The following is a 22183-nucleotide window of genomic DNA, read 5'->3' as shown; positions in this document are numbered from 1 at the left end:
CTCTGTTGCCTGTGCAGGAGGAGATGGCACTGCAGCCAGGGTGTGAGCCTGGGACCAGGCACTGACTGCATCCTTTGCAAAGGATCCTCACAGAACCCCTTCTCCAACACTCTGTGGGGAGCAGGAAAACACTTGTGGTTAAGACTTGATTAAGGAAAACTCTTGTGGTTAAGACACCAAGGAATCCAAGCCAAATCAATCATTTGTTTGCTGATCTTAAATCACACTGAAGCATTTCCCACGTCTATGGGACAAGGACCAGAGCACAAACCTTTAAAATGACAATGGAAGCACTCAGTACCTGACCAGAAATGCAGAACCACCTGGATTTAAGTACACTTCATGTTTGTTTTTTAATCCAGTGAGATTTAGTCTCTCCTTTTTCCTGCACAACTTCACCTGTGCTGTTATATGAAGAATTTTGTCAAAATACAGCTTTATGAAGCTTTCCTTTAGGAAACCACACTACTCCAATCTAATGCAGACCTGAATGCTGCATTTCAAGACAGTATTATTTATATAAATATAGCAGCCTTTAGCATTTCAAGTAGATGATGGACCAGTATTTTTCTGCAACCAGAGGTGTATTATCCTTCCAGATAAAATTGCACCTGCTAAGTTTTAGGTCACAGAATTAAGAATTTAGATAATTTGAGTTTAACAAGTCTTTGAAATAGGGTATCTGCTGGATACACAAAACACAGTCAGTGTGGGAATCAAACAAAATGAGATGCATTTAACTACACTTGTTTGTGACACTGGTAACTATTTGTTCAACTTTATCAAAGTTACTGTAAAGGAAAATAAAACCTAACAAAACCAATTCAATTATAATAGTGTTATTGCCAAAACAGTCCTCCAGAAAAAGGGAGTGCTGAAGGAAAATCCTTCACATCTCCTGATGCTATTTATGACTTCAAGGCATTTCTTAACAATAACTTAAAAGGGTTTAAAAAGGTTTCAAAGTCAGCGAGAGAGAAGCAGAGGCCTCATGATCAGACCTGAGTGCCATGGACAGGAGACTACCAGGAAAGCTGCTGGAAAAGAATGCCATGGATGCCAGAAACAGAGAGATGAAAACTCACTGGTTTTGCTAACTCTGTGACACTCCAGCCAGCTTTTCAAATGCTTCCCTTCCACCTGCAAATCAAGGCAAGCTCAGTGCAGCCCTACCCTGAGTGTCAAGATGATACAGCCCTAATTCTCTCAGTGTGACCACCCTGACTGAACCTTGTTTTCCTTAAAGATGTAGGAACTCAGAAGGATTAATTTTTAAAAAAAATTTTACAAATGCATAAAAATCCAAGTACATTGCTGAGTTTCACACTTCTCGGACAGTAATTAGTAGCTGAGGCTGAGTGTAAATTAAATTTACAACAAGGTTAACCATTCAGCAAAATCTCAGCAGCTTTAGCTATTCATTTGTCAAAAACGTAACGTCCCACCCGACGAGCAGACACTGAAAATGGATCCTTCAAGAAAGATAGTATTAAAAGAGAAAAGGAAAGAGAGGAACTGAGTGACTCACACTCACCGAGGATAGTTCTCAGATTATCAGAACTCTAGTGAATGGCTGTATTAAAAGAGTAATGATATGATCCTGCATTCCTCATTCACTCCAATTCAGGCTCCCTTCAGCACAGAAATCTGCTGGCATGAGATGGGTGGTACTCAATCATGCTGCACACATGGTCTTTAATTTTAAAATCCAGTTAAATAGATGTTCTAACATCATTTTTTATCTAAGAACATTTCATGATAAAATGAAAGAGCGCACATGTAACTTATTTGTCAGCTTTACTGAGCAGTGGATAACTTTCCTATGTAACTCACACCAGCTTTCATTTCCCAAATCTATCTGCATTCATTATGACAGTAAAAATGAAGAGTTGCTAAAGAGACGTATGCATTTTTATTATTGTTTGAAAAAATAGATCTTTCCACAGTCCTTTGAGCTTCTGAGTGTGTGATTTGTATAAAATATTTCTCATTTTGGGGACACAGCAGATGGAGTGCAGGGCACTGTGGGATATGCCATTTATCACAATGACAGTGCGTAGGTAGCACTGATCCTCTCACCACAGGGGGAAGCTCGAGCTGCAAATGTGGAGCAGCATTAAAAGCCCGACAAGTGGAGTTTGGCAACACTTGTACTACTCATTAACTTAATCATATTAATTTATTAGCCATATATATCAAAGTAATTCACTACTGAATTGTCACCAAGAACAATTTATAAACTGTTAACGTTCCCCATAGGCAGAGGAGTGTTGTGGCATCCTTAATCAGCGTGTTTGCCTTTGATTAAAAATAATAATTTCTACCAAGCCAGGTAATGCCAACAGTGACAAAGTTCTGCATATGTTTCTCATTATAAATGGAACTTTCAAATGTCACGTATGACAACAGAAAAAAAAAAGGAAAAAAAAAACCAAGGAAAAAAAGGGTAATTGTAAACAGCAAAATGAGCCACAGAAATGGGATGTAAACACACAGAAATGCTCAGCTAAATTAACAAGTGAGGAAAAGGGTCTGTGGGATTGCTGGCAGCAGGAGCTGCCACAGGCTGTGCTGGCTGATGTGTGCCCACCTTGACAAACACAACTGGGCACCAGAGACCCCAAAAGCCTCCAGGCTCCTTCACTGCTCTAACACAGAGACACCACATCAAAATGCCCAAAGACTGCATCACAAATCCTGTTCTATCCTCCCTTTGCTGTACAAAGACTGATGGCTGCTGCTGTTGCTGCTGAAGGAACACAAGAAGTTACCAGATCCTGTGAGCTGCTCCATTTGAGTCCCACAATGATCTGACTTGGTGTGGCTATTAAAATATTAACTCCACTGAATTATTAATTCCCTGAAACTATTAAGTTCACAACAAATTCTTTAAACTATTAATAAGACAAAACTGTTCTGAAAAAAGTATTTGTATCTGTACAAATGGTCAATATTTTAAACACTGCATTCATAAAAACTCTAGACAGAGTTTAGACAGTCTATTTTAACTGCTTATGAAATAAAGGGAAGAATCATTTCAAGAGGGGTGAAACTAATGTAGCTGATAATGAAAACAGCAGTTTATCTTACACATCAGAAATGCAGCTGGTTTGCTTCTGTCTGAGTACCCACTTTTTTCCCTCTTCTCACTTGTTTCCCCACCAGCCAGGCTTCCTGCCATCCCTGTGCTGAGCCTTCAGCAGCTCCCAGCCCTAAATCCTCACTGGGATGGATCCCTCTGCTGACCCCCCAGCCCTAAATCCTCACTGGGATCCCTCTGCTGACCCCCCAGCCCTAAATCCTCACTGGGATCCCTCTGCTGACCCCCCAGCCCTAAATCCTCACTGGGATCCCTCTGCTGACCCCCCAGCCCTAAATCCTCACTGGGATGGATCCCTCTGCTGACCCCCCAGCCCTAAATCCTCACTGGGATGGATCCCTCTGCTGACCCCCCAGCCTGAAATCCTCACTGGGATCCCTCTGCTGACCCCCCAGCCCTAAATCCTCACTGGGATCCCTCTGCTGACCCCCCAGCCCTAAATCCTCACTGGGATCCCTCTGCTGACCCCCCAGCCCTAAATCCTCACTGGGATCCCTCTGCTGACCCTGCAGCTGTCCCCTGCCAGCCCTGCCAGGCTGCCACAGCTCTGGGCAGCACAGCCCAGAAAAAGCCAACAGGGATGCTCCAAACAGGCTCATGCCCATCACCCTGACCCCCCCAGGACTGCCAGCTCCAGCTGCAGGACCCAGCCATGGGCACTCAGAGAGATTCCACCCTGCTGCCTCAAAAGCTGTCCCAAAAACTGCCCCCACAGCTGCTCTGTGCCCTGCACCACCATCTCACTAAGTTCTAGAGACAGGATCATTTTCTCCATGAGTCACCCTCTCCAATACCTTGAAGACAAAATGAAGCAGCCCCCAAAATGTTTTTTATTGAAATAATAGCAGCCACTCTACAGATTGAGCAGAGAAAAATTGCAGTGGAGGCAGAGTGGTTTTCTAACCTTTTCTGAGGACAACCCAAACGAGGGGTAGGAGGACAGGACTTGCACAGATAACTATCAAAAGATCCAACCACTCTTTCAGCTTCATTCCCTATGAACAGTTTGCTGAACCATTGGCTTCAATCATGTAACAGATTTCAGCTTCTCTCCACACAGCAAACTAATGCTTCAGACCCCAAAACTTCCTTGAGAATCGATTCCCCAGATAAGTCCCAGCTGTCTTGTTAAGATACACACTGATGATAAAGACTTGCACATTAGTAGGAGATAAAGCCCTTTTTTTGTTCATGTCACTTCATCCCACGGCATTGTTTGAAGGACTGAGCCTTTGATGACCATCCCTCTGTGACACACAGGATTTTAGCTCTGCCCTCACAGCAGGCAGGGGCACCACGCTGATTCCCACATTTCCTACACCAATACAAAAAGGAAAACACTTTCTCCTAAGTGAACACAAACTGGACAGTGCTTACTGCAGGATGCAGTCAGGGCCATCCTGTGCTGCCTCCTCAGCCCTCCCCAGGGGTGGCCATCCCACACACGCCACCTCATCCTTCTCAGGCACAGCACTAACCCAGATGTAACCCAAATATTCCCATTCCCCCAAGGTGCAAAGTACCTACAAACATTTAAAAAGGTCAAGGCTTCACTTGCAGCTCCTTCACAAGTTCCTTAGGTCTAAGAGTAGATGGAGCTGGCTGTGCCAAGAGGTCAAAAAAATCCCCTCCACACTGGGAAATGCAGTGTGCCTAATTTAACTACCTGTTTATTATGTGAAAATGACCATGTAAACCGAGCTGACACAAACCAAATGGGTGATGAAAATAACAGCACATTTCAAGGAGTGGAAACACAGATGGCTCGTCTGAGTCTGCAGGAAGTTACCAATCATCACTGTGTAATACCCCCTCCAGACAGAGCTGCCAGCTCTGCAGCCACAACTCGAGACCCATCCATCTAACCAGAGCCAGCCTGGACACCACTGCCTCCACTGCACCGTGACAGCAGCCTGGAGAGGGGGTAAAAATGAAAAAATGCAAAGCTGGTGAATCATGCTGCATTTGCTGATGGGGAGCCTGTCACTGAAATGAAGAAAACAACTAAGCTGGACATAGCAAATGAGGGAGCCACGTAAGAAGAGTGATTTGGTTTTTTTAATTAGAATAATGTAGGCAGACTAACATTAACATCTGCATATCCGTGCAGTAGGAACAATGGGCAAGATCAGATACAAGGATTATCAAGGACAAGAAGACATCCAGAGGAAATGCTTCAGGCAATTACACTGCAGTTAGAGGGGCAGGTAACCAGAGAAGTCCTCAAGATACAAAAACTGTCTTGCCTCCCTACCAGGCTCTGCTCTTCTGGAAGGGATGGATCCAACCCTGCCATGCTGCAAAATTTCCTCAGTCCTGGTCCTGCTCCCCTCCCACAGTCACCCAAACATCCACATGGGAGCTGGGAGCAGCTTTTATTCCAGTGCATTGTCCACCATTGGGAAATCTGGAAGAAAAACCTGTGTTCTGTGACAAGTGTTAAAACCCATTTTGTTCTTATTTCGGCCAAAGGAAAGAATCCAATCCCAAAGAATTGCAGGCAAAGCAATCAGAAGTTTGAGTGTAAAGAGGCACAGATGCAGCTCATGGGGGCTCCAACCAGAGCCACAACAGCTCAGATCCCCAGGGAGTTTACAAGAGGCTCTTTTGGCACCTTGGCTTGCCCAGCAGCTCCCCCAGCTCTTCCCTTAGGAACAAGGTAAGCCCCAGGAGCCCTGGGGAGCTGTGACCCTGAGGGGCAGCTCAGGAGCTGTGGCCAGGAGTGTCAGGGCTCAGGAGCTGTGTCAGGGCTCAGGAGCTGTGACCCTGAGGGGCAGCTCAGGAGCTGTGACCCTGAGTGTCAGGGCTCAGGAGCTGTGACCCTGAGTGTGAGGGCTCAGGAGCTGTGACCCTGAGTGTCAGGGCTCAGGAGCTGTGGCCCTGAGTGTCAGGGCTCAGGAGCTGTGACCAGGAGTGTCAGGGCTCAGGAGCTGTGACCCTGAGTGTGAGGGCTCAGGAGCTGTGACCCTGAGTGTCAGGGCTCAGGAGCTGTGGCCCTGAGTGTCAGGGCTCAGGAGCTGTGTCAGGGCTCAGGAGCTGTGACCCTGAGTGTCAGGGCTCAGGAGCTGTGACCAGGAGTGTCAGGGCTCAGGAGCTGTGACCCTGAGTGTCAGGGCTCAGGAGCTGTGGCCCTGAGTGTCAGGGCTCAGGAGCTGTGACCAGGAGTGTCAGGGCTCAGGAGCTGTGACCCTGAGTGTGAGGGCTCAGGAGCTGTGGTTCTGAGTGTCAGGGCTCAGGAGCTGTGACCCTGAGTGTCACAGGAGCTGCCCTGCTGCTCTTGGGGCCACCTCAGCCACAGGGACCCTCCTTGTGTGCAGCCCTGGTGACACCACCACGCTCTGAAATGGGCATTTCCCCCTCCAAGCTGCTCCCAAAGCCCCCTCAGCTGCTCCAGGCACTTTGTCTGGGACTCCCCAAGGTTCTCCCAGGGTCAGGGAGGTGGCTGCCCTGACAGACACCCCCAGACACACCTCCCTGCCTGTGCCAAACACAGGGGATGGAGCCCACTCACACTCCAGGCTCCAGACAACTCCCAACAGCCTGGAAATTCAACTTCATCATCTTCTACTCAAACTGTGTGCTACTCAAAATATCTGTGAGACACAGAATGTGTCTGTGGTGCTTCACTGTGCACCCCCAACATGCCACATCCTAAAATATTTCCCAGTTTGAGGCAGCATGGCAGTCTGTGTGATCTGGTGTCCTATTTGCAAACACACACACACACAGTGGAGAAGTAACATGGAATATTCTGGATTTCAGAGAAGAACTGATCAATGCAAGAGGCTCTGGTGCTTTCCTGTCTATCAGTAGTAACGTGAACAAGAATCCATGAAATTCCTGGGCTGAGAACACAGCAGAGATACTAAAAACCTTTCATTTATGAAATATAGGAGGGAAATCACAGTTCTGGATCCCTGTCACAAACATGAGCAGTGCCTGAAGCTGCAGCAGCCCAACTGTGGCACGTGGCTCTGGCCAAGCCCTTTCATACTTTGGCAACTGCTCCAGCTGAGGCTGCTGTAAATATTGTTTAGGATGGCTCTTTCCCTCTTCCCACAGAAAGGGTTCCCTGTGACACCCTTGGGACACCTGGGGCTGCAGGGGAATCAAAGCTCTCTCTGTGTCCCTCAGTTGCAGAGCTCAGGCTCTGCAAGCAGAGTGATCTGTGAGATCAGGAGAGATGGCACTCCACTCCCAGCAAGGATCTTTTTAATTCTGCTTTTTCTGTGACATATTCTATGACTTTATATTCTCCTAGAAACTTCATTATGTTTGGTTATTAGGGAGTTACAGTTTATTTAGACTGGACTTTGACAACAATCCTAAAACTGCTACATCTGTTGAATATTCAAGCAATTACTTTTAAGAATACAGCCTGTGAATATAGCTTTATTATGAAAATCAACTCACCTTTAGCACACAGCAATTAATAAAAAATTAAAACACTCATCAGGATAGCACAAGATTTAATTTAAACTCTATTAATAAATTAATGAAGTGAAATTAAATACTATGCATTAAATTATGTTTATAATTCCACATATTTTCATGCTTGATTTTTCACTTTATGATACTGAAAGCGGATTATTAAAGCACAATGCACTGTGGCAACGTGGACTTATCTGCTTTTCAAGTGTTCCTTCTGTAATTCCTACAAGCATCTCTGTCTCTCCCCAGCAGACATTAATGGGGTTACAATACACCAGGCATTAGCCACGCTGCTCAGATCCCACGAGAACTAAAACACACATGCATTTCAAAGGAAGAAATGCCTCTTACAGGCCTCCCAGACAATAGTTCAGCTTCTCAGGTTGGCTTGGGGTTTTTTGTGGGTTTTTTTTTTTTTTTGCTTTTACTAAAATAACACATTTAATGGAATTTCCTGTAAGGAAATTACAATTAATAAAGAACTAAATTACAAATCCATTACATTTCAGTCACTGCAGCAGCAAAACAGAGTTTTCACGAACGCTCAAAAAAAAAAAAAAAAAATCCAATAACGTAACCTCTGGTAAAGCCTGCAAAAGCCCTGAAGGACAAGGCAGTTAGATCAATATTAGTTTATTTTAACTGCTGTGCAGTACGAGGAGATGAGGCTGATCATCTGATGGGTTTTATTACCTGTTGGGGAGATGAGCCCTGGTGATAGGAGGCCGGGCACTCCGTGGGGCAGCAGCCGCGCATTCTCCTGGATCGCCACTCCCAGCGAGCGCTTGGGGGGTCGGCCTGGGCGGGAGCTGCTGGCACAAGAGCAGACATGAAAACCAGGTTTTCTTGGGGAAATGTTTGCTTCCCGCACACTACATCCATTTGTATGAAATATGTGAGCTATCAGTGGTACGAGAAAATAAATGTTAGGAGTTCCTGCCTAGGACAAAAAAAAAAAAAAAAAGGGAGAAATCGCTTGGTTAAACAGGGAAGAACCGCACGGGTGTCACAGGAGCCAGCAGTAAGGTTTTCCATTATCCAAGGATTCCATGACCTCAGAGGGGCTCAGTGGAGAGGGGTTATAGCAGTGACTGCTCCACAGTCCCTGCCATGCACCTGGAACACAGAAAATGACAGGCTGCGATGTCCTGAGGAGACGAGGAGCTGAAACCCTGAATTCACGACCCCAAACCTTGCTCTGCACCATGGCAGGCACCTGCCTCCTCCTGAAGGCAGCATTAACTCAACCCTGAGCTTTGCAAAGCTCACCACTTACCTTCACAGACTGACTGCTGGGTTTAACTACTACAGATCACACAAGTGTTAGCCCAACCTGCCAGAGAACTCACCAGTTTGTGAATTATCAATGCAGATTTTAGTCCAAAATATCCCAGGCCCCTTCACAGACTGGTTCCATTGAACTGTTGTTCTCAGCTATCACCTTCACCCCTTACATCAGTGTGTGTACATGTCCCCATCCTCCACTGCCATCATAACACAGATTTACAGGCCAAAAAAAACCATTTGAATCGACTCTTCCCCAAGCCATCTAATAAAAATGCAACCTCCTCATGTTTGGAAAAGTATTGCTGCTTCTCTTTGGTCATAACAGATTTTACTCTGTTGAATAATAGAGCTTTTGACAACATAGAGTGAAACACTGTATAAAATAACTAAGCTGCAACAATGAATGAGGTTTGAATAGAAAGCATTTCCAAAATGACTTCTAGTTCACAAAGAAATTTAAGTCAAACTTCACTCTATCAAGTTACAGTGGCAAAGCCCTCCATCAATGCACGACAAACTCTGCATTTAAATGAAGACAACTTCCAGCAGCACTCCACAGAGGTACCATTAACCTGTTCATTTTTCACACCATGCTAGTGTTATTTTGTTTTACTGTACATCAAAGTAGCACAAAATCATTTTTTTGGTTTACTATTTTATCTCTATAAAACCATTCCCCCCTCTTTTTAGCATCGAGTTTGTCCATTTTGAATTTCATTCTATTCAGTATTTTTTCCATTTTTCTTTTTGATGCTTTCAGTTGTATATCATACTATGATGGCTGTGCAGTAAAGCCTGCTACAAGAACTGCTGGGCTGTAATAATGTAAACCTAAAATAAGAGCATTTGATTTCCAGGGGAAGTTTGATGCACACATGCATTCTCTATTAAAATCACCTGCTGAAATCATCCCCTGCACAACAAAATTTCCAACAGACAGCATCAGGTTGATACGTGGGGGTTTTGAACAAACAGGAATCATTGTTCTTTTGAATTACAGGAGCCTGTAATCCACAGGCACATGTAAGTGCTTAGCTGGCACTTAACTGTCTCTGAAAAAACCCTACAAACCAGCTAAAATTAGCAGCTTTCTCCAGTGGAAGAGCTCAATCAAGAAAACAACAAAACATTTTCTTCCCAAGCTCAAATACTAACAAATCTTTAGCAGAAAACTCCATATGTTGGTATTAATCTAAGAAAAACATTTTCAAAACGCAACAAACAGCTTTAGAAGATTTTACAAAGAGACTTTTTAGTCATGATTTGTGTTTTCAGAGGACGAGGAGGGGGGACTGTGGAGTTCCAGCCCTGGTTCTGCAGTTTTTGCCCTGACAGGAGCTCACTGAGACTCTGAGCACAGCTTAAGGTGTTTCCACACCTCAATGTGACACCTGTGCCTGAGCTCTGACCCACGTGGAAAGCCCAAGAGATGAAGGAGGAGAAGTTCACATCATAAACTTACTCCGTTCCCTTCCAGGACCCTGGAAGTATTTATATCCTGTATTTATATCCTGTATTTATATCCTCCCTCACACAGGCCAGGGAAGCTCCACTGGGAAAACTCAGCCCTTGGTGTCTCTGGGATTGGGGACTGACGTCTTGGTGTCCTCCTGGGGAAGGGGACTGATGGACTGAAGAAGAAGCAGCGTCCTTCTACCCTAGTGAAAGTGAGTGTTCCTGTAAATCAGGAACTCCTAGGGCCCAGACTCAGGGCTGACAGCTGTAACCATGATAATCTGAGTGGAATTGTTCCCAGCTGAATCTGTTCAAATAAAACCCAAGTCCTTTGTCTCTAATTTTATCTCAGCTTTTAAATGAAAAGCTGGACGCTGCTCCCAGCTGCCCACGGCACACCTGCAAGGACCTGTCTGGGTCTGCAGTGCTGAGTTCTGCAGTTCCCAGTGCCCTGTGTCTGCCTCCCAGCAAGGACAGGAATCCCAGAGCCCCCAGCACTGCAGCACACACCTCAAAATTCCAGCTGGACTCCCTGGATATTCCCAGAGATGTGTCACCCATCAGGAATCAACAGCTTCAGCTTGGGAGGACAGAACTCACAGGATGTGACAAATCTGAGTCCAAACGCTTCCACTTAGGGCCACAAACAAATTTTCTGGCATTTCTGTTTAACCATGAAACCAGGAATTTCACAGAGACAGGATAGAAATGTCTGCTCAAAGCCTTGTGGTTTTTAGTAAGACATGCACAAAGGACCAGCAGATGTAAGGTTTTTATGGGATTTATTTTCTGTTGTGAACGTGCTGCTGGCACCACCAAGCCATGGAATGTCACTGTCACTGCTCTGTGAGTCAACATTCCCCCCCAAAATCCCCTCTTATTGTCCCATATGCTCTGGAAATCCACCAAATTTCACCTTGGCTATTTAAAACGCATGCAACCTGCACAATTCAGCCCAAATTGATAATAAAAGCACTGCACAGTAAACCCAAGGCAAGCAGAATTATCATGTGGGGAGAGTAAGACATAATTTGTGATTATGGAAGTATTAGCATATAAATGCTAATAGCATTAGCATATAAATATTAACTTTATTTAATATTATTGCTCATCTTTTTGTCACCCTGCTCTTTTACTGCATTTTCTTTTCACGTTTTCCTTTCTCTCATTCAAGAAAGTTATATATTCAAGAAGTGTAGAAAAATCTTTTCCTCATTGGTAACAAAGGAAGTATAAACAGGAACAATCCTCTTCAAACAATTTTAAATGCATTTCTTTGAGAGTCTAAAATCTCTACACAAATTTTGTACTTGCCATCAATAGATCTTTGTAAATGGAAAATGACTCAAATCTAAATTAGATATTAATTCAGTCAGAAACTTCCAGTTTATGGGTATCTTTTAAGAACTTTTTAGAAAACAAAAATTATGGCCCCAAGTGAAGACCATGGAGGCTAAAAGACAAGTACAATATTGTTTCCCATGTATACCATCAGGAATCTTATTCTTTTTACTAAATAAAATAAATACTGATTAACATTTGATTGGCATTTCTCAAACCTAAAAAGTCCTTGGGTCACCAATTACTTGAAAGTGAGGATGACTGGAGGTTTTGGGTTTTTACCTGCATTTGCACCATGGTTATCAAGTCATTACTGTCATCCTTTCCACCCCACAAAATCACTAACTCTTGAAAGAGAAAAATGAACTAATCTGAATGTTGTTCATTTTTAAAATTTTGGTTGAAATTAAATTTTTCAGAAAATAAATTACATTTTGAGCAGTATATTTGACAGTTGAAATTTATACAGGAAAATGCTGAGAAATTGTTCATTAATGTCTCTTTTCTTCTTTATTTTCCACTCCTGTTCAGAGCTAATTTTATTATTTTTCCTTTCAAAGTTTTATATATTCCCTTGATATCACAAGGATTTTTAATTTGAATCAATACATGAAGTAATTTTTTATTTTTGTGACTTTCTTACAGTTACTGATCAGCTCCATCTTTTGTAACTCTATTTTATGCTCATTATAGACAACCGAATTTCACAAAATCCACAAATTCATCAATGCTTTGTAAATGTAATTAATCAGTGGAAATATGCAGCACCTCACTGCTGATGTATGATAGTGCTCTACTTTTGTGCTTTTAAATATAGGAGATTTACTAGAATCAGAAGAGAATTTGCATATTAATCAAGACAAATAAACATGTGGTGATTTAACTAGGAAACTGTTATTTGGATGACAATTTAATCAGCACAGGTTGAAAGGTCCATCACTGCAGCATCCTGTTTCTGCTAAAATATTGATTGCACTACTGATTTCAGTAATGCTTTATTTTACAGGGCACAAATAACCATGTAATTACTCTTTAATTGAATGGTAATTGCTTGCTGGCAATTATTTGTTAAGTTTTGGAGTGTAATTACTAGGTTATTTGTGTTTTGTGAAATAAAATGTTATGTATTAGTAGCCCAAAATATTTTCTGTATGAATGGTCTGCCAAAACTAGAAAAGTTAGTTATGATGGCAGGAGTTTGACAAATAATACTATAGCACTAAAACTATTATTAAAAGGATCAGATGGACCTTTGAATGCTTTCCCTTTACAAAATTAACATTAGATGTAACATTTGTAAGATAAATGGAGGAATACTGCACCACAGAAGCATGATTTCCTCTGGGGTCTAGTCCACCATTTAGCATAATTTATCCTGATGTTTTGCTTTTCATTCTCTGAGCTTCTTTAGAGGAACTGAAATAGCATCCTACCCTCTGGAGAGCAAAGAATAAACCAAGTAGAAATATATTTCAACAGTACTTCATATTTCTGCAAGTGAAGTGGATTACCAGCAGCACATTATCTTAGCAGCCTATAAACTCTGTAGCCTTGGCAGCTCGCTAGATAACAAGGGAAAGCATTATGTTTTGCAGTGTCAATGAGATATGACACTTGCTGTGATATGTTTATTCCAAGCTGTGATAGATGAGGTACCCAATACTTTGATCGTTAAGATTTGAATTTTACTTCTACACTTTTTCATTTTTGTCATCAACTATTTATGAATTGGCAGGAGGCAGCCTCGCCAGGACTGCTGATTTTGGCTTTTTTTTTTTTCAAAAGAGATCCAGTTAATAAATTAATTATTGATTTCATGAGGCTGGAGCTATTTGGTACAAAAATATGCTAGTCCTGTGATTTAGGAAGCTCTCATATGTATCACAGATTTCTTCAATAGCAACATATTTTATTAGGCTTAAAGGAGAAATACTGAAGTACGGTATGACACGCTGTGTAAATTGCCCTGCTAATAGTGGCAGTAAGTGGTGCAAGTGCTCAGACATAAATAAAAAAGAAAAACACAACAAAACACTTAAAAAAGCTAAATAAATCTCACACACCCCCTCAATCTTAGTTACTTTCCTGCAACTGGCACAGGAACCAGAAATTAAAATTTTTTGTCTCTTCAAAGATCATGAAATACCCCCTAGTGATTGTGCAAGGTACTTTTTGAAGTATTCACCAATAAATGTAACATCCTGATGAGTTAGAATTCTTCCCTGATACCTTCAGATTTTTAGTTGTAGCACGGACTTAAAATAATCTCCCTGCTTTGGCATTTATTACAAGGTTTCAAAGATGCCAGGGGTAGTTAAACTCTGCCTGACCTTTGAGTGTTTAAGGAGAGAAGCAAACCCTGACCCCGCAGCAACCTGATTCTGTCTCCTCTCGGCGCTGGCAAACTGATCACTTGTCTGGCCATGGCAGGACATTGGATCACCAGCCACATCAAAGGCAACAGGAGCCAATTCAGCAGCAGGGAAAAAGCCATCCATGCAAAATGGGCAATTAACATTAATCTTACATGAAGCTGTTGGAGCTGATGAGAACCTGGTGCCCATGGCAACGCTCGGGGCAGTGCCCGCGCCAGCACCAGGCACTGCTCACCTGCCAGGGGACACAGGACATGTGCCTTTAGAAAGGCTCTGACACTCCAAAACACAACCTCTCTCATGCCTCAGGTTTTAGCTTTTATATTGTTCAGATTCTGTACTGCTTTGTGTGTACACTGCTTTAGTTTGAACTTCTTGTTAGGGGATGCTGAGCTCTCTGCACAGAGCAGGGAGACAAAACAATTCCTGCTCCAGCTGGGGACCAAGGACAAATGATCCAAATCTCAGCCCCAAGAGCACAAACACCGTGGGCTGAAGAGAGAAAAACAAGAAGGATGGGACTGCATAACCTAAAGCTGTAATTGGAGAATTAACTCCAATATATACAAATGGACCAGAACTTACAAAATTGAGAGACCCCGTGCCCGGTCGTGCATTTTGTGACAATTTTGGTTCATCTTGGGTGCAGCCCTGGCTGGGCTCTTGTGCTGCCCAAGGTGGATCCATTGAGGCCTTTTACTAAATCCCTGCTTTAACTTTGCCCAGTCTCTGTTCTAGGCCAGCCTTCACAAGGCATCATCTCCACCCAGGGATTCTCCAGGGAATTCCTGCAGGAATGTCCAAAGAGAAAATGTCAGTGGGAGTTTGTTTTAAAGCATTACAGATCTGAACTTTCTCTGTCACTGTGACTGGTGTCACTGTTAGAAAAAAAACCCACTCCTTAACAGCACTGAGATGCTCAGAGCTGGGACTCCAGTGGAATATTACAACTTTATAACTTTACCTTTAAGAATGGAATGTAGCACATTCTCACGGTGTTCATCCTAAAAAGTCTCAATTAGTGAAAATCCAGTGCTCATCTAAAACCTGACTTGGAGTTTACAGTCAGAAAAATTACCTGAACTCCTTCTATTCAATTGTCACTACAGTGGTTCTTACTTAACAAAGTTTAATTGCTTATTTCTGAAACCAGGCGTTACAAAGGAAGTTTAAAACCAAAAAAAAAAAAGCTTTTTGGTTAGTTAAGATTTAAAACTTTAAATAACTCTTTAATTACTTATGAGTGTGCCTGCAGATATAACAGTACCTCAACATTCCTGTTTTTGCTTTTTTCCTGTCTAATAAGACCACAGGAAAAAGGGGGATAACTGACCAAATTTCTGAACTGGGGAGATTCATGGCTGCAGACAACCTGGAGGCTGATCCATGTTCCACATTGCCCAGCTCAATTTAAGGGAGTGGCAGTGAGGAGATGGAAGTGTGACTCCAGCAGATGCAGGGATAAACAGAGAAATTTAACAGAACTGCACGAAGTGACTGTGGCATGGAGGTGCTCTGGCACAGACAGAACACAGTGCATTTGGCCATGGATCACAGCCAGGGGGACAAAGTTCCTGCTGCTGTGTCTTCATTCCCATTGTTCCCACTCTGCCTAGACCAAACCTTGCAGGAGGGGGCCTGTCCAGGCTGGAACTGTGCCACTAACAACACACCCAGACCACAAATTCAAATTACAGATCTGTTGTCTAAACAATGCTCCCCCACCATGTCCAGCTAAACCAAACGTGCAAGTGCCAGAGCCAAGGCCGGGTTTATTCTGAGCCTTGCAAAGCTCAGCTCAGCTGCTGGGATGGCTCTGCTTGGATTCTGGATCCAGTCAGAGCTGGGAAGCACTGCAGATTACAGCCAATGCTATTATCAATTTGCATTCTGACTGGTTTTTTCTTTTTTTTTTTAAATCTCTTGAAGTATCTGACTGTTCAGCAGGTGGAACCAAGCCACTGAGCAGGTTTTTAGGATTTTTCCACCTGTGTGTGAGAGCTCAGCACTGACATGAGCAGATGAGCAGGCAGGCAATGGGATCAGCACAGGGACATCCCAGCTCCATCCCAGCAGCTGCTGCTGCCCAAGGCCCAGACAGAATCACTGCACACACTCCAGCCCTGTGCAGAGACAGGCCAGGACACTGAGGAGCCATTAATCTCCTTTCATACAAGTCAATTCAGCCCCAATTTTTTTTTAAGAATTACTTAATTTTTAAACATTCATCCACAAATATTTGTACAGAAAATTTCCAAGGAGGGAATCACCATCTATTACAAACATCCATGTCACGTGTCTGAATTGTATCAGCCCCTTCCAAGCTTTATTTTTGACCCATATCTGAATTCAATGCCAATTTAGAGGAATGTATTACAGTAAAAGAGTTTTGAAATACTGCTGGTTTCCACTAAGCTGTGTCTCAGTAAGTCTCCATTCAATGAAAGTTGTAAAAAATGTGACTGTTTAAGCCTATTATCCCTGGCCAGAAACCCAAGAGCAAGACCTGATGTATTTACAGCCCTGAGTACCACGCAACCCAGGGGAGCTGATCTTAATTCCCTGACAGGGGTGCATTGTGCTGGGGTGGTACAGGGCTGTCAGAGCAATTTGCAGGCTGATGCAATGGGAAACTGCTCTTGCCTTAACTGTTTTTAATCTCTGCATTACAAGTTTTGGTGTTTTCTCAATCTTGGCAAAGACCTTTCAAAGGCAGAAAACAGAAATTCACCTTTCAAAGAATAATAAATGAAAGAACATAGAACTCTGCACCTATGTCCATGTTGAAAGGAGGAATTGTTCCCAGCAATGCAGAGGAGCCTCTATGATTAGGTGATTCTGTCCAGGAGAAAATATCTGAGGGCTGAACTCCACAGCACAGAAAATACCCTGCAGTTTGCTGCTGGTCCTGGACCAGCATGAAATTAGACAGGGGGTGATGGAGGGACACAGCCCCACTGCTTCCCCTTTACCTTTCCAGATTTTGTGACTGCTGGCATTTCATTTGTTAGCTCCAGAATAGACAACATTATTATTTCTACTGCAGATGTAGAGTAGGAGAAGGAGTTTTCAAACCACAAAGCACAAACCTTTAGGACCATGAGAAAATAAAAGGGCAGAAGGAAATTTCTGGCAAAATTAACATTAAATTTTGTCTATAAAATCTCCATGTTTTGAAAAGATGCTAATATGAATATATAAAACCACAGAAGTATTATCATTTATGTGAGATTTAACCTACAGGAATGTAGAAATTTTTCCTATTTTGTGGACATGTATGCACACACAGAGAAACTCTACCTGATGGGAGCTCCATAACAGCAGATAATTGAAATATCTGGAAGCAAACCCCACTGAATTCTGACTGTGAATGTGGCCAGTCTCAGGGCTGACAGTGAGAGGTGCTTCAGCAAGAATCTGTAACTCTGGAATCTCAGCTGGGTACCAGAGCCATGGGATCATGAAGATCCCAGCTGCTGGTATCTCATTCCTCTCCCCACTGCGGTGAGCTCTGGGTTTCATTCCCTCCCCTAAGGGATCACAGCCTCCCTCCTTCCCTTCTTGGTGATATTCCCTCTGCTCCACCTGCCAGGTTTACTATTTCCCCCTCAAGGTGGGGTAACAGATTGAGGCAATAATTATCCTCAGCTCATAATAAGCCTCTAATAGCACTTGTTTTTCTACACTTTTCTGACCAAAAGCTTGTCTGCTTTTCCATCAACAGCTACACCAAGGAACCTTCTCACCACAGCCACAGATCATTTCCCACTGAGAAACACCAGGTCATTTCACAAATGTCTCTCTCATATACCATTAGGAAAAACTGGAAAAAGCCAACTACAGAAGAAGCAGCTCAGACTATGAAAAGCAGCAGAAGTTATTCCCAAATTCAGGGATTTCCTGAACTCAAGTATGTTCTGGAGCAGATACAACAGCTGAGCAGACAAGTTGTACCTGCTGCTGATGTCTCTAAAAGACTTCCCTTCAGCCCCAAGGGTTTGACTCTCCCAAAAATTCCATTCCAGCCTCCCAGCACCATCCAGCCCTGGGCAAACACAGCCCAGCCATGGACTGCCACAGAATCCCACTCACACCTCACACACACAACTCCTGCTCCTCACTCAAGGGCTTGCTGTAAAAGCTGCTGGAAAAGACTGCAAGAATTCAAGTAAAAGAGTGTTTGTAACCAGATTTCCTGGAGATAAATGAAAGACACGTTTCCATGGCGGCCAGCCTACTAAATTTTGCAAGCATAAATATTTACCTAGGACTGGGGGGGTGGGGAAATCAGGAAGAAAATCACCATCTAGACCCTTCAAAGTTTAAATACTGGAACACAGAGGTCATTATTTATAACTAGAAATAGAGAACATGTCTTTTCTATGTCTATTTCTATCATGTTATTCATCCCCTCCATATGCATTCTATTATTACCATTCTTACACCAGAAAGTAATTTCTATGGCACTTGCTCACTCTATGCATTCATTTTCTTTAGGCTTTCTTGTGGCTATTGATTTGCTGCTTTGTTGAAGTGCTTTGTTTCTTTCACAGCAGGCTATCCATTTTAAAACAGTTGTTCAACAAATAAAAAATTACGTTCTAAAATTAAATTAGTTTTATCTTCCTTCATTTTTATCTGAGTTAAATGCAAGTGACACACTTCCCCTAACGAAAAAAAGGAAATATTTAATGCCTCCCAGCATGCAAACAAGTAAATAAGTAAAATTTTTCTTTTCTAATAAGACGTATTTATTTTTCTGATTGGAAACATGAAAGAAAAAGTGTATTATAAATAAAGCCTCTTTTGTACTCTTATGTTGTAATCACTGCTGTGGCCAGTGGTTTAACATCAACAAAAGAGGATTATCTGGTCCAGAGCCAAATTCATTTAAGTCCTATTTTACTACCCTGGAAGTTGCTAAAAGAAGCCTTTTTTTCTTTCAATGCAAGTGGCTCATGCTCTAACGTGACAGTTTGCTGTCCCTCCCACCAGACCAGTCCAAGATACTCAGATTTTATACAAGGAATACAACGACCACTTAATGAACTGCAAAACCAAGGGAAACAGAGTTTTGGCAGAAGGTGACACTTGTGACCTGCAGCATCTTGCCTGGATGCTGTTTGCTCAACAAGGGCAAATTCCAGAGCTCTGTGCTTCTCTGCTCCCTCACTCTTCCAATGTCCCTATTAACTAACGTGGGTGAACTGCAGGGACAGAAAACTAGGGAAGCAGATATTCTATTCTATTCTATTCTATTCTATTCTATTCTATTCTATTCTATTCTATTCTATTCTATTCTATTCTATTCTATTCTATTCTATTCTATTCTATTCTATTCTATTCCATTCCATTCCATTCCATTCCATTCCATTCCATTCATTATATCAGATTTTTTGTCATATTTCTTGCTAAAAGAATATTATCAAGTGCCAATTATTAGGGTACCACAAACCCCTCCCCAGCATTTGCCACTTAGTTGTGAAATCAAACTGATCATAATTACAATATTTGTACCCTATCCCAGAGCTTGGATCCCTCACACAGTCCAAAACCATCTGCAAAGATGGTGCTTTAGAAACATTTTCAGATGGATAAACTTTAAGTGTCCAGAGATCACCCCCTCCTAATCCTCTGCTTAGGAACTGGTGGTTAAGTTTATGATCACAGAAGGAGAAAAAAAAAAGAGCTTTATAAGCATGCAGCCTAACTTCTAAAAGGAAATAGGCTTTGAAAAAGTTTGCAGGATATAGGAAATGAAACGAAAAAATGTTTTCATTCAGTTTCCTGTTTAGATGTATGGATAGATTTGACTTCAAATAGATGAGCCACACAGAAGTTTAGTTTATAAGGGTCAGATGGTAACAGTTTCTGTTTAATCCTCAATTTACATTAACTTACAGGAAAATTAATGATTTTAAACAGGCATCAAAGTGAGACTGTTTTTTTCATTTCTCTAAGTTTGCTGGAGGAACAATTGTTTCCTTTATCTGTCTTCCAGAAAGTTGGTGACTGTGTTTAAGTTAAACTGCTCATTCAGCCTTCAGGCACAGCATATTATGAGTTGCTGTGCAATGAACATCAGCCCCTTACGAGTGCAAACTCTCTGACAGCTCCCTCAGATTCTTGAGCTTACTCGAGCATTTCACGAAACCACTCTTCACAACTGCACACATTATAATTTACACATTAAACCAGCAGGTTTTCAACCTCAGGTCTGTTGCCAAGAATAATCCTTCAAAACTCTTTTATCTTTTTGTAAGAACATAATTATAAATGTGCAATTAACAGCCAAAGAAAGGTCTTAAGAAAACTCTTTAGAGCAATATTGCCTGTTTTAATGCCTCAACCAGATGGTGGTTTAAAGAAAGCCATTTAAAGAAAATAAATAAAAAGTCCCATTTTTCAGTCGGCAATGATATGTCAAGTCTAAAATTTGAGATATTAAAGCCACAGTGCCACGGGTCTGTCTAATCACCAGAAGTGCTCTTAATTCTTTTGTTTTGCTGCTGGACAGACCAAGCAGTTGTAAACATCATTACTGATATGCATCAGTACAAAAGCACAGGGACCAGAGGCAAAAGGAATTATTTGTTGCATTTTTTCCGTGAACAGAGCCCATCCAGTGACTGATTTTCCCCAAGGATGAATAATATGTTCATTTTTGTCTTTTGTTACAACCTGAATTTGTACAGTCTAATCCTGAAGTCTTTTCCTCTAAAAATACAGGTGCTTCCCTTTCACTAATTAAACATGAGTACTGGGTAATTGTTGGCATTCTCAAGTTGGAATAATCACCTTGGGCTACATGGGTGACAGAAATTCCAGCTTAGCCTTATTCCAGATATTTTTTTAAAGCTGTAGAGAAATGACACAAGAAGACTCTCCCATTTGAAAACAACCCAGCTGCATTATTCTACAGCCAGGCCACAGTGCCATAAAATATCTGCTTGGAACTAATTAACTTAGGAGAATTATCAAATACATCACACAGTAAACTGACTGATTCAACAATAAATTCAACTGCTTAACTTCATTCTGCAGTGATGGACATCTGGCCTGCTCTTGTTCAGACAATTCAATGTGTACCACTATTAACAATTTCTATCATTTTAGATATACATTTATTTCCTTGAAATTTAAGAGCTTCAGAATGTTGAAGTTTTTTGGAAAAATTCAGAAGAGAAATTTCCTCAGTGTCATTAGAAGCAAATAATTTGGCTTTATCAGTGATACGAAAAACAAAATCAGACTTGCACTATTTCAAGAGAGGGATAAAGAAAGATAAATATGAACAAATTAAAGGCAACAAAGCCTTTCAATGTAGCCCATGTGCCACATGATATAGCAGAGTATGCTGGAACACAGGGAATTTCTGTTGGGCAACCTGTGGGTCCCCCGCATTTCTGGGGGGGGGTTTAATTTCCTTGCACAATAATCCCACAGAATTGTTTCCTCAGCAACATTTTGGTTGTCTTTTAAAAAGCAGAGACACTTAAATAACTACAACCAGAAACTTCACTTTGCACTGCACTGAACTGAGGGGGCAGCTCCAGCGCTGTATCAACAATACATTGAAACAGTCCCATCACCTCAGTGCAAAATTCCCAGCTGCTCAAGTAATTGTTTCTAAGTAGTATTTTTAACTAACAATTTTCCTTTTTCTTAAAAACAAACAAAAATCAAAACTTGAGTTCAAGCAATGTAATTAGTTTCCAGGTCAATGACTTGTTTTCCCTTAATTTTAAAAATAGCTTTTATTGAAAAAAAACACTTTCAAGGAGCACAGATAAGGACGCATGAAAATCTGCTCTGTGTTCATTTCCAGTCTAGGTAGGTCCAGTAATTACTGACCTGGAGAAATAACTTCTGCTTCTGATAAATACTTAAACAACCATAAAAAGAATGATCTCAGGCTGATGGCAGCACAGGGTGGTGTTGCCAGTAGGCAGAATAAAATCCTTTTTAGAAAGGGAGTTGCAGATTTAATTGATATATGGGGGAAAAAAAGAAGATGCAGTACATTTAGACCCTAATTTAATGTGAAAAATCAACTAACAGAGTGCCTTGGTCTAATAAAAGATGAGTATGAGGGTGAGCACTCATGGACTTAAACAGCAAATTATGGTATAGAGAGGAGCTACCTTGAAAAATCAGCAATAAAGTGATTTGGCTCTAACTCTAATATCTTCAT

The 22183-nt window shown here is 41.9% G+C and overlaps 1 protein-coding gene across 6 annotated transcripts in view; it reads right to left on the bottom strand.

Moving 5' to 3' along the window:
• Nucleotides 1-22183, bottom strand: part of DACH2 (dachshund family transcription factor 2) — a 243303-nt gene that overhangs the window by 116221 nt on the left and 104899 nt on the right. For 4 of the 6 annotated variants that reach the window (XM_036402318.2, XM_036402315.2, XM_036402320.2 and 1 more), the window contains exon 2: nucleotides 8225-8343. In XM_036402318.2, coding sequence (XP_036258211.1) covers nucleotides 8225-8343 — 119 coding nt within the window. The remainder of the gene's footprint in view (nucleotides 1-8224; nucleotides 8344-22183) is intronic. The other 2 variants (XM_036402316.2, XM_036402319.2) reach the window with 1 other exon arrangement.

This window comes from Molothrus ater, chromosome 14, assembly GCF_012460135.2.
Source record: "Molothrus ater isolate BHLD 08-10-18 breed brown headed cowbird chromosome 14, BPBGC_Mater_1.1, whole genome shotgun sequence".
NCBI classification, from domain to species: domain Eukaryota; kingdom Metazoa; phylum Chordata; class Aves; order Passeriformes; family Icteridae; genus Molothrus; species Molothrus ater.
Note: the sequence above shows the minus strand (reverse complement) of the source record. Positions and strands in the feature narration are given on the sequence as shown.